At 38.4% G+C, this 13,565-nt stretch overlaps 1 protein-coding gene across 3 annotated transcripts in view; it reads left to right on the top strand.

Moving 5' to 3' along the window:
- The window catches only part of foxk2b (forkhead box K2b), a 46,864-nt gene that overhangs the window by 11,694 nt on the left and 21,605 nt on the right, over positions 1-13,565 (top strand). The window contains exon 1 of one of the 3 annotated variants that reach the window (XM_048200932.1): positions 11,737-12,153. The exons of the other annotated variants lie outside the window; for them this stretch is intronic. Within the exon in view, the coding sequence (XP_048056889.1) occupies positions 11,870-12,153 (284 nt within the window). The 5' untranslated portion in view covers positions 11,737-11,869. Of the gene's footprint in view, positions 1-11,736; positions 12,154-13,565 lie in introns of those variants that run through there. 3 annotated transcript variants of the gene reach the window in all.

Genomic DNA, 13,565 nt, shown 5'->3' with positions numbered 1-13,565 from the left:
TTACATCAGAAGGCTTTTATTAACCCCTGGAGGCATATGGATTACTTTTATGATGGATGGATGCATTTTTTTGGCTTCAAAATCCCCCCTTCACTACCATTATAAAGCCTGGAAGAGCCAGGATATTTTTAAATATATTGTGTTCATCTGAAAGAAGGTCATATACACCTAAGATGGCTTGAGGGGGAGTAATCATCATGGGATAATTTTCATTTTTGGGTGAACGAACCCTTTAAAGGTTTTTTTTAATGTTATCTAAATAACATTTTGTCTGTTTTGCAGGTATTGTCACTGGGATTCTGTCCATGTAGAGGTGAATAACGAGTATAGATTTATGTTGTGGTACAAGAACCAGTTGTGTTGGATGTGGACAGTTAGTTATTGAAAATGTAGTTATTCAACGCAGACAAACAGTCCGAAATCGTGTACTGAGTAGGTACTACATTTGATTTTGAATTTACTTTATGACGGTTAAAAAGTATGTTCCATATACTGTGAATGTAATTCGGACGTGCTACATTCACCGTGTTGTCATTATCATGTGACCTACCAGCGTCAGTTGTGTCACTTCAGTGCCATTCACAAATCCTCTCCCGTGGCTTCATGGGATATTAAAGTGTCCATCATATGTACACTTCAGAAGTAGTAGGTCATCTGGGTACTTTTCGCCTACTGATTTTTGAAGTCTTTCCTTGGTTTTGATCGGTGAACCACTATAGGTCTTGATTTCTGTCACATTCATGAAGACAAATTATTATTATTCGTTTTTGCCACTCATTTGTAGTGACTTAAAAAAGAAAAGTGGAACAGTGACTCCATTAATACATGTTATCATGGTTAATATTGCTGTGTAGAAAGTTTTTTTTTATTTATTTTTTTTTTTATAACATTGTTAGCCCATAAGTGATGTAGGTCACATGTAGTGTTCAAGCTAAATAAAGCATTAAATCTGTCCTACAATCATTCTGTGGCTGTAATGATTTCATGATCAATTAAATGCACAACACTTACATTTGATTGACCTTTTTTTTTATTTATTGCTGCTTATGCAAAAAGTTAATATATGCAAATAAATAACAGAATAATCTACAAGCAAAACAATGGTTGTGTCATGTAAGTTGCTGTATGTGTCTCAATACACTAGTAGCACCTCTTAAGTGTTCAGTTCCACTGCTTAGTCAGTGGTTATAGAAATTTATTTCATTGACTTCTGAAATATTACTTTGACCTGCTGTCTCCATTTCTATGCAGCTGGTTTGTGATCAGTTCATAAAAGTCTTTCCATTGCCAGAGTCTCACACGTTTGCTCATCTGGGTAATAAAACAAAGTTTATTGTTAGGTGACACACAGACCTCTTACAATAATCAATTGACACTAACAAAGGAAGCACCAATTTTCAGTTAAACACTCAGCATTAAGGTCTGTTCACACCAAGAACGAGAACTTTATAGTCCCTTTTCACATTTCCGGGTTTCTCAGAAGCGGGAGTTGTCATTAGTTGGGTAAACTTGCTCATTAAATATATTTTTTGTGTTTCCATTTGCACAAATGGCAAAATAAATTTTGTTTTCACAACTTTCAAAAAGAGGGGAAAAAATGGAGCGATTGATAACGGCAGTCAGAAAAGAGAAAGATGTCATTTTTACTAAAGCATTAACTATAATATAATAAAATATATAGTGTTATAAATGTACATACTCTTTTTTTTTTTTTTTTTTTTTTTTTTTTTTTTAAATATAAAAGGGCTGAATGGGTGACATTTGCTTGTTGTAACGCTTCAAAATTAAACTTTATTTTTTTTATCTTTTTTCAACGCTGAATCTAATACTACACACATTTAACTATTCAAAATGTGTATTGGTCAATCTCAGGCAACTTTAAGTTTTTACAAGGTTTCAAAGCAGTTTTTCTCAGTCCTGTTACCAAAACTCATGTGCTGTTTAAAAAGCATGTTTAAAAGCATATCAGTTAATTCCTTTGTATTCACCTCAAGAAAGTGTTTATTTTGAAGAAATGGTTGGTTATTTGTTCAAATAATTGATATTTGTGACAAAAAAATCACTTTATATTAAGGCAAGGTGTATGGTAATAAAAAATGCAAAACAATTTTCTCATTTAAAAGAAGACAAAAGCCTCAAGTTTATATATTTTTAAATAATTTAATTTATTTAACAATTGTGTAAATGATGGATCAAACAAAACTGATAAAAACAGTGGTTTAACTTTATTTTTCTAGAAAAATAAATAAATTTAGTAACAGGAATGAACACTGGGTAACAGGAATGAGTGTCCATATGTGTATGTGTGTGTGAGAAAGAGTGTGTGCATGGCCGTGTGTGCATGTGTGTGAGTGAGATTTCTGTGTTGAAGAGATGTTCTATGTGATAGTACATCACAGTGAAGGAGGTGGAGAGAGAGGAAAAGAGAGAGGGTGGAGGAAGAGGGAGGGAAGGAAAGACAAAAAAGGGGGAAAAAGATAGGGTTGCGGGTGTTTTTCCACTCCTTCCCTTGCAGCATGCCATGGGTGTGTGTTTCTTGCACCTGCAAAGCATAGGTTCTCTCCATCTTCTACAAAAGATAAGAAAGAGAAAGACAAAAAGATGAAGTCACGTCGTGGTGGACTGGCTCCCTGCAAGTATGGCATTCACACTGTAAAAATAATCCTAAAAATCTACAATTTAAGTAATTTCAACTGTAAAACTCATGATACAGGTGAATAGTATTATATCAACTAATATTCACACAATTAAATCAACAAAACAGAGGACTCTACTCACTCCTGTTACTCTTAACTCAGTCCTGTTATTTTTCATATGAATATCAGGACTGAAAGTAACAGGATTGAGATTTTAAGCAAATATGATCAAATACATGACAAATTGCCACATGGAGTACATGCTAATAGCATGAGGACACTGAGCAAATACTAGTGACTTACCTAAAGTTAATATTTTTAAAATAAACAAATAACATTGAAGAAATAATTTAGGTAACAGGACAGTACGTTGAGATTGACCTTCTCAGTCATAGTTAAAATTTCATCAAATATACAGAAATTAAAATGAGAGGATTTACTTTTGGTCTTCTCATGGCCTGCATAAGATCCAGATGATGCAACTTCCTGTTGAAAATGTGTCTTGTGGAATGTTCCAAGTTTTTTAGAGGGGGAAATGTGTGAGGGTAACAGGAGTGAGTGAAAACCTGGGGACACGACTACAATGTGTATTTTATATAACATATTATGGATTTCTTATGACATTTCTTTTTGTTTAGCATAGATGGTATATGGAGTAACACAACGAAGCAAAAATAAGATTATATTTCATAATAAAGTTTAGGTTTAGTTAGCGGGGACACGTAACAAATGCTATTTTTTAGTATTCTCAGTAGTTTTTAATAGTGTTTTAAATTATATATTTTAAATTTGCCGTTAGATTAATGTTTAAGACACTTTGCTTAATACTAAAATATATTTTAGAGTTCATTTTCATGCATATTTATACATAAAATGTGCTGGGGACAGAAGTGGCACCGATTCAGTGGAATGGCCCAAAAAACTCGTTCGTTAGCGCGCGCTGCAGTTTTGTTGTACAGGTGCTGGTCATATAATTAGAATATCATCAAAAAGTTGATTTATTTCACTAATTCCATTCAAAAAGTGAAACTTGTATATTATATTCATTCATTACACACAGACTGATATATTTCAAATGTTTATTTATTTTAATTTTGATGATTATAACTGACAACTAAGGAATATCCCAAATTCAGTATCTCAGAAAATTAGAATATTACTTAAGACCAATACAAAGAAAGGATTTTTAGAAATCTTGGCCAACTGAAAAGTATGAACATGAAAAGTATGAGCATGTACAGCACTCAATACTTAGTTGGGGCTCCTTTTGCCTGAATTACTGCAGCAATGTGGCGTGGCATGGAGTCGATCAGTCTGTGGCACTGCTCAGGTGTTATGAGAGCCCAGGTTGCTCTGATAGTGGCCTTCAGCTCTTCTGCATTGTTGGGTCTGGCATATCGCATCTTCCTCTTCACAATACCGCATAGATTTTCTATGGGGTTAAGGTCAGGCGGGTTTGCTGGCCAATTAAGAACAGGAATACCATGGTCCTTAAACCAGGTACTGGTAGCTTTGGCACTGTATGCAGGTGCCAAGTCCTGTTGGAAAATGAAATCTGCATCTCCATAATGTTGGTCAGCAGCAGGAAGCATGAAGTGCTCTAAAACTTCCTGGTGTACGGCTGCGTTGACCTTGGACCTCAGAAAACACTGTGGACCAACACCAGCAGATGACATGGCACCCCAAACCATCACTGACTGTGGAAACTTGACACTGGACCTCAAGCAACGTGGATTGTGTGCCTCTCCTCTCTTCCTCCAGACTCTGGGACCCTGATTTCCAAAGGAAATGCAAAATTTACTTTCATCAGAGAACATAACTTTGGACCACTCAGCAGCAGTCCAGTCCTTTGCTTCTGACGCTGTCTGTTGTTCAAGAATGGCTTGACACAAGGAATGCGACAGCTGAAACCCATGTCTTGTATATGTCTGTGCGTAGTGGTTCTTGAAGCACTGACTCTAGCTGCAGTCCACTCTTTGTGAATCTCCCCCACATTTTTGAATGGGTTTTGTTTCACAATCCTCGCCAGGGTGCGGTTATCCCTATTTCTTGTACACTTTTTTCTACCACATCTTTTCCTTCCCTTCGCCTCTCTGTTAATGTGCTTGGACACAGAGCTCTGTGAACAGCCAACCTCTTTTGCAATGACCTTTTGTGTCTTGCCCTCCTTGTGCAAGGTGTCAATAGCCGGTTTTCCACTGTCGGGCCAGTGCGAGCCAGGGCTAACAGCGTGCCGGGCTGGGCCTATGGCCACAGACCTTAGGCACCGAGGCCAAAATCAAATTGCGTTTCCACTGTCGGTCCGCTAGCTCCGCAGCGCTGATCTAAAAACCGCCCTTAAACACACCTCCCTTGATCAAACGTCACACAACCCAACCCATTTCAGCGTGTAGACCATCACCTGACTACGATTAGCTCCACCTTTCACCTCGACCGTGCCTCAAGCCTCAGCTGGCCCGCTTTGGACCAAGGTTTTCGGCGGGCCAAAAAACCTGTGCCTTTGGCACCGAGGAAGCACCGAAGAGGCACGATCAAGCCCCGGAAGTGACAGTGGAAACGCGACTGGCCCTGGCATGCACTAGCACGCCCGCCTTTGGCCCGGCAGTGGAAACGCGGCTAATGGTCGTCTTTTCAGCAGTCTTCCCCATGATAGTGTAGCCTACAGAACTAGACTGAGAGACCATTTAAAGGCCTTTGCAGGTGTTTTGAGTTAATTAGCTGATTAGAGTGTGGCACCAGGTGTCTTCAATATTGAACCTTTTCACAATATTCTAATTTTCTGAGATACTGAATTTGGGATTTTCCTTAGTTGTCAGTTATAATCATCAAAATTAAAAGAAATAAACATTTGAAATATATCAGTCTGTGTGTAATGAATGGATATAATATAGAAGTTTCACTTTTTGAATGGAATTAGTGAAATAAATAAACTTTTTGATGATATTCTAATTATATGACCAGCACCTGTATGCTGCTTTAAATGCTCCAGGATGGATTCTGATTGGCTCTGATGATTCTGACGTTTTTTGTTTTGTTTTCTTTTAATATTGTTCACCAACTGAAAAAAATAGGTTCTGAAAGTGATTCCTAATATATTTCTTGGTGCCATTATTGTTATAGTTGTGGTGTGGACTCTATTATTTTATATTTAGATTGATAGAGCTATCTAATGTGCCTTGATGTGAAAAGCGTCTACTGAATGAATAAATGTAAGTGTTGCATCAGACTTTAATAACATCAGTCTCGATCTGAGTGACATTCACCTGCAGATTTCTTTCCCTCAGTGGTCATTTACAAAACGTGCATGGGGATTGAACAGCAGTCAAACATTTGCTTGAACGGTCATTTCATTAGGAAGGCAGTCATCACCACACCCTCTCTCCCGAAACATCAGCGTAACGTCTCCCTCTAGTGGCTGAATTAACTAGTCATGAACACACATGAATGGGCACTTTTAATGCAGTTATCCCACCTTTTGGCAAAGACTTTGCCAATATACGCTTCATATTTACATTTTATGTGAATTGCATTTAGTTTGTAAACAAGATGCTTGTGTTGTTGTTTACAATCGGTGCAAACTGCCAGATATGTGATATTAGAAGTGTGGACATTAAATTTCCATAGTGACCATGATCTTGAATAATTATTTAATGATATTTACAAGGTACTCCTAAAGAATCATGATATATGTTCAAATGACAGGCTAACAATGGCAATATTGTATGTTTAACCCTTGTGCGGTCTTTGTTTGGGGGCTACACTCAGGGTCTTTTGGATCTCCACAGACCCCAGGCAACAAACCAATTTTGTAACAAAATAATTTTTTTTTTTTTTTTTTTTTTTTAACAAATGTAATTTTACTCTGTTTATTAATGTTTTTGGAGGATTTATCATATCTTTTTAATTCATATAAATAAATAAATATTTTTTAAATAGGTTTTTATACAAAAACAGCTTTTTATGTAAAATTCACTTTATAAAAGATCCACATTTTTTAACTTTCATTCATGGGGATAACATGGATATTTTGACATGGTTTAGTGTAAGATTTTTGCCCATCTTTTGGAAAATGCAGTTTAAAAAAAAAAAAAAACTATCATTTTTGCCAGTAGATGCTGCAGAGCTCCACTATTTGCTATGTGCTATTTGACTGACTGAAAGACATCTTTTCACATATGAATCCAAAAAATACAAAAAAATTCTAAACTTTGACAAAAAGTAGCTTTTATTGTTATAATTGTGATTTCATTTCATGATTTCATATTTAGATATGAATCCAACTGAAAAATACTTGTGAAAAGATGTCTTTCAGTCAGTCAAATAACACATAGCAAATAGTGGAGCTCTGCAGCATCTACTGGTAAAAATTATAGTTTTTTTTACTTTTAAAACTGCATTTTCCAAAAGATGGGCAAAAATCTTACACTAAACCATGTCAAATTATCCATGTTATCCACATGAATGAAAGTTAGAAATGTGGGTCTTTTATAAAGTGAATTTTACATAAAAAGCTGTTTTCATGTATTTATATAAATGTAAAAAAAAATATATATGACTAATCCTCCAAAAACTGCACAAATGTGGAGTAAAAACATTAATAAACAGAGTAAAATTACATTTGTTTTTTAAAAAATATATTATATTGTTACAAAATTACATTTTGTTGCCTGAGGTATCTGGAGACCGCAGAGACCCTGAGTGAGTTTTTAGGGCCCAAGCGAAAATTCGCGCAGGGCCCTCTTGTTCTTCTAAGGATTATTATTTATTTTTTTTTTTTATTTTTTTTTTCCGTCTTCCGGGGCATTTTGGGGGCCTTAACATGCTCAAAAACTCTTGAAAATTGGCACACACATTGGAATCCGCGGCCATTAGGACGCCGGAGAGGCTGGTACCCGGGCGTGGCAGGGGGGCTCGACAGCGCCCCCTTGAAAAAAGTCTGAAAATTTGGTCCATATATTAAACACGCTTGCACGTATTAGTATGAAACTCAGTACACATATAGACCTCATCGGGCCGAACAACTTTCGTGCTCTAAGTTAAACACCACGCCAACAGGAAGTCAGCTATTAAGGGTTGTTTGAAAAACGCATGCTCTGGAATTTGATATACTCCTCCTAGACGATTAATCCGATCGCCACCAAACTCGGTCAGCATGAAGTCAAGACACTGATGATGAAAAATTGCCAGGGGATTTTTGATATCTCGAACGGTTTGGCCGTGGCGAGGCAACGAATTTATGGCGAGAAAAAGGAAACAGGAAATGTGTTATAACGTCTGCATACATATATTGATCTTTATGAAACTTCACGAGTGTGTTCGTTATAGGAGTCTGATCACATGTATGTGACTATTGTGAGTCAAAGTTATAGCGCCACCAACTGGCAGCAGGAAGTGTATCACTTTTTGAAATGTTTTGAGATCACCCTCTTATTTTTACCTGATTTGCTTCAAACTTCATCAGTGTAATGTCAATACACAGCAGATGTAGACCTATGACAGGATTTTTGATATTTGAAATATTGTTGCCATGGCAACAGGTCAAACTGTAATAATATTCTTGAGTGTTTTTGAGGCTCTTAACATGCTTCAAATTGCATGAAACTCGACACACACATCAATATTGTCAACCAGTAGACATGGACAAAGCCATAGAAATGGGCGTGGTGGAGGGGCTCAGTAGCGCCACCTTTTGACAAAAGTGGGGGGGTTAGTTTTTCCTACAGTCACCAAACTCGGTACACATATTGTTCTCATCAAGCCGGACAATTTTCTAATTTACATTCATTAGCTCATTAGCATTAGGAAGTCAGCTATTTTGGTTTGAATGTTAATTTTTTGAAAAAACAGGCTATGAATTTTATAATACTACTCCTACAGGGTTTATCCAATTTACACCAAGCTTTTTTTAACTTGTTGCTAACACATTGAAGTTGTTTAATTGCAAACGGATTTTGGATATCTCAAACGGTTTGGCCGTGGCGAGGCAACGAATTTATGGCAAGAAAAGGGAAACAAAGTGTTTTAACTCCTGCATACATTAATTGATTTTGATGAAACTTCGGCTTAGTCTTCGTTGTACAAGGCTGATCACATGGATGTGACTATTGTGATTCAAAGTCATAGCGCCACCAACTGGAAGCAGAAAATGTGTCACTTTCAGCATACATTGAGATCACCCTCTTATTTTTACCTGATTTGCTTCAAAATTCATCAGAATAATGTTAAAACTTGGCACATGTAATCCTTTGAAAATGGGCAGGGAGGAGGGGCTCTATAGTGGCACCTTGTAGTGCAGTAAATGTGGAGTGAATTTGACATAGTCCTTTGATGTTTAACCGTTTTAAGTGCCTATTGCCCGCTGTGCACAGTTGCCCTGAAGCCACCGGGGTGGCGGTGCCACCGGGCTTGGGCCCGCCATCGCTGCTCGCAGCTATATTTTTTTTTTTTTTTTTTCTCTACACTAACATAAAAACAAGATATCACTCCATTTTTTATTATTATTTGTATTATATCTAGAAAGTGTTAACAACTGTACAAAGTTTCATGTCATTTGGACAAAGAGAACTTTTTTTTTTTTTTTAGCAAACGTCGTTTGGGGTCTAAAAAGACCCCAAAGACCCTATAAGGGTTAAAGTCTGCGTGAACCGTAAGTTGCAAACTACTTTTCTCCAGTGTTGTGACGTATTTCCAAGTGAAACGGAATATTGAATAGAGGGCAGAGTTTTACTTTAGCGCTCCTCCTCTCCATCACCAGCTCATAGCAGACGAACGGTTGGAGGGGAGTGGTTTAAGCGATTTCAACCCAAGATGTCAAACTGACGTCATTAGAGAAGGGGCACCGTAGCAGAGGGGAGGAGCATTTTCAGATTTTGATTAAATATTACAAAGCCAAACAATTTTTTTTTTGTGGATTGACTTGCACGGATGAACTAGCAATTTGAGCTAACAAAATAAATAAGGTCAATTTTGATTTCATGTGTACTTTAAGAAAACAAAATCAGGAAAACCATAGTGTATATCCATAAACATGGTTCTACTGTACTATAAAATAAATAAATAAATGAATGTTAGTAGGTGTGAAAGGGATTATGTAGAACAAGATTGTCTATTGTTCCACAAGCAGCATGCGCGTCCTCTCAGAGCTGTAATGAGGTGTGAACGCGCCCGGGCGGGTCACACCCAGCAGCACTGTTTACAAACACCAGGAAGAGATGACGTCACCCTGCACGAGCACATGTTCCGCGCGTATGCTCGCGCATTTCCCGATACGCGTTCACTTCTCTATAGAAACGACGTCTGCTGAACGTATGAACGCTGTTCTGTGTGTAGTTTGAGAAAGGGGTGGTTTTCGCGCTTAAAACGCGGCAAAAAACGCGTTTGTTTTCATGACCTCCATACTCAAAACACACGCTGACGGCGCTGAGGATTATGGGGGAATCAGCGACTGCAGACGCGGAGAGCCGTAAAACACGGAGTGGATTTCAGTGAGATCCTGCTCCAGGGTTACTCAGTTTTCACATACACTGGGTAATAATGTTAGGGTTATACGCTTTCTTTTTTAGTTTATAAACATAGATTATTATAAGCTTTTTGATTAAAGATCAGTGAAGGATTATAGTGTGTATATATATATATATATATATATATATATAGGCTATATATATATATATATATATATATATATATATATATATATATATAGTTTGTTAAATTGGCGATGACTTAAAACGTTGGTTAATTTTATTCATCCACATTTATAAATTCTGATTTTTTTTTTTTTTTGGCAAAATTTTAAACATTTCGAAATGTTTTAAATGGGTTTAAAATGTTCAAAATTGTCCCATGCCAATGATATAAAATAAACTTTTATTGGTAGAACTGCTGCATTTGCGATATTCCCAAAGCAATAAAGGGTTAGTTCACCCAAAAATGAAAATTCTGTCATTTATTAATTACCCTCATGCTGTTCCACACCCGTAAGACTTTCGTTCATCTTCAGAACACAAATTAAGATATTTTAGTTGAAATCTGATGGCTCAGCGAGGCCTCCATAGCCAGCAATGACATTTCCTCTCTCAAGATCCATTAGTGTATTAAAAACATATTTAAATCAGTTCATGTGAGTACAGTGGTTCAATATTAATATTATAAAGCGACGAGAATATTTTTGGTGCGCCAAAAAAACAAAATAATGACTTATATAGTGATGGCCGATCAAAACACTGCTTCAGGAAGATTTGGAGCGTTATGAATCTTTTGTGTCGAATCATGATTCGGATCACGTGTCAAACTTCCAAACTGCTGAAATCACGTGACTTTGGCGCTCCGAACTGCTGATTCAACACGCTGATTCATTATGCTCCGAAGCTTCCTGAAGCAGTGTTTTGAAATCTGCCATCACTAAGTCGTTATTTTGTTTTTTTGGCGCATAAAAAATATTCTCGTCACTTTATAATATTAATATTGAACCACTGTACTCACATGAACTGATTTAAATATGGTTTTAGTACATTAATGGATCTTGAGAGAGGAAATCCCTTGCTCCCTATGCAGGCCTCACTGAGCCATCGGATTTCAACAAAAATATCTTAATTTGTGTTCTGAAGATGAACGAGGGTCTTTCGGGTGTGGAACAACATGAGGGTGAGTAATAAATGACAATATTTATTTTTGGGTGAGCTAACCCTTTAATAGGCACATATAGAAAAAAAAGAAAAAATATGAATACAAATAAACATTTGTATGAATAAAAATAAATATTTGCTCTATTGCAGGAATCTATTTTTATATTTAACGTTAATATTCTATAATTGACTGTATTTTATTTGTATTCCATATTTTTTTGTTATTATTTTATTATTATAAATCCATTCCGCGTCCATAACCAATCTCCAGTCCGGTGTTGACAATTCTCCACGTACGTGCGTGTTGAGGCACAGCGCAACCGACCTTCAGTCCGTCAAACCATCCATATTTTTTACTTCATTGGCTGTGATTGAATTACCGCATTCCTTAGAGCGTCTCTAATTGGTTGGCCTCCCTGTCAATCACGGCGCCCTTTCCACTAGCGCGCTTTGATTGGCTAATCCCCCTTTCCCTTTCTCTCTGTGGCTTGTCGCGGCGGTGGGTCGAGTCGCCGCCGCTGATGCTGGTGTCTCCGGTCGGGCACGTTTAACGTTTCATATTTTCCCTTCATATTCATCGTGCCCCGTTCCGTGTGAGGAAAGATAAAGATGGCAGCGGTGGCCCGTTTAGAGGGCCGTGAGTTTGAATATGTGATGAAGAAGCGCTCGGTGACGGTGGGTCGGAACTCGTCGCAGGGTTCGGTGGACGTGAGCATGGGCCACTCGAGCTTCATCTCCCGCCGGCACCTGGAGATCTTCACCGCCGCGGCGGAGGACACGGGCTCGGGCCCGGGCGGAGGAGAGTTTTATCTGCGCTGTCTAGGGAAAAACGGGGTGTTCGTGGATGGGGTGTTTCTGCGGCGGGGGGCGCCACCCCTGCAGCTGCCGAGAGTGTGAGTTATTATAACCTTCATCTTCATCATGCTTATCATACCATCATCATCATCGCTGTTATTGTTGTTGTTGTTATGATGGAACGCCGGGAGCACGTGCTACTGTGCCTATGTTGCACAAATTTTTCGTTTCGCTTTCACCGCCTCTGGGCTGTGTCTCAATCCCTAGTGAGCTGCCTATCTAGACAGCATTGACGAGCGTCGTACGTTGTGCAGTATTGTGGCCATTGTGTGCAGCAGCAGCCTTAATAGAGCATCAATATGCATGAGCAGAAACATTTTTGCTTATCATAAGGGCATGGCAGACGTGGGAAGCATTTTTGAGCAACAGGGACCGAGTGCATGCAGTAAGTTTGGGGTGTCATGGATACAAGCTGCAGCAGATCATCAAATGCATGCAGCAACATTTTTGTGTGCATCATGGGTATGCAGATTATTTGGGGGGGCTTTTTACTCGCTTGCAGGATTTTGGGGGTGTTAAAGGTGTGTGTGTGTGTGTGCAACATTTCTGGGCATCATAGGCGTGTGCAGCAGATTTTTGAGAAACAATAGGTGCATGCTGCATTTTGGGAGTCATAGGCACATGCTGCAGCAGTCCGGGGCATCTGAGGCGTGTGCAGCAGCTTTTTGGGGAGCATCATAGGTGCTTGCAGTAGATTGGGATGATATTGGAGCATGCAGTGGTTTTGGACATCATCAATCATCATAAATGCATGTAGCAGTGTTTTGGGTATCATAGGCATGTGTTGCTGCACTTTTGGGTAAAATAGTTGCATGCATCATTTTGGGAGTCAGGCACATGTTGCAGCATTTTTGGTCATCACAGGCATTAGCAGCAGTATTTTTTTGGGCATCATAGGTATTTTGCAGCAGCATTTTTGGGCATCATAGCATCATTGCAGCAGTATTTTTTGAGCATAATAGTCATTTGCAACAGCATTTTTTGAGCATCTGGCATTTGCAGCAGCATTTTTGGGCATCACAGGTGTTTGCAGCAGCATTTTTGGGCACCATAAGTATGTACAGCAGCATTTTTGAGAATCATAGGCATTTGCAGCAGCGTTTTTGGGCAACATAGGCAATTGCCGCAGCATTTTTTGGGCATCATAGGAATTTACAGCAGCATTTTTGAGCATCATAGGCATTTGCCGTGGAATTTTTACGCATCAGGCATTTGCAACAGCATTTTTGGGCATCATAGGCATTCGCAGCAGTATTTTTGGGAATCGTAGGCATTCGCAGCAGCATTCTTGGGCATCATAAGCGTGTGCAGCAGCATTTTTGGGCATTATAGGCATTTACAGCAGCATTTTTGAGCATCATAGGCATTTGTAACAGCATTTTTGGGCACCATAAGCATGTGCAGTCAGCATTTTTGAGCATCATAGGCGTTCGCAGCAGCATTTTTGGGC

This window comes from Megalobrama amblycephala, linkage group LG1 (assembly GCF_018812025.1).
Source record: "Megalobrama amblycephala isolate DHTTF-2021 linkage group LG1, ASM1881202v1, whole genome shotgun sequence".
Classification (NCBI taxonomy): domain Eukaryota; kingdom Metazoa; phylum Chordata; class Actinopteri; order Cypriniformes; family Xenocyprididae; genus Megalobrama; species Megalobrama amblycephala.
This window is presented reverse-complemented; position numbering and strand designations above follow the sequence as displayed.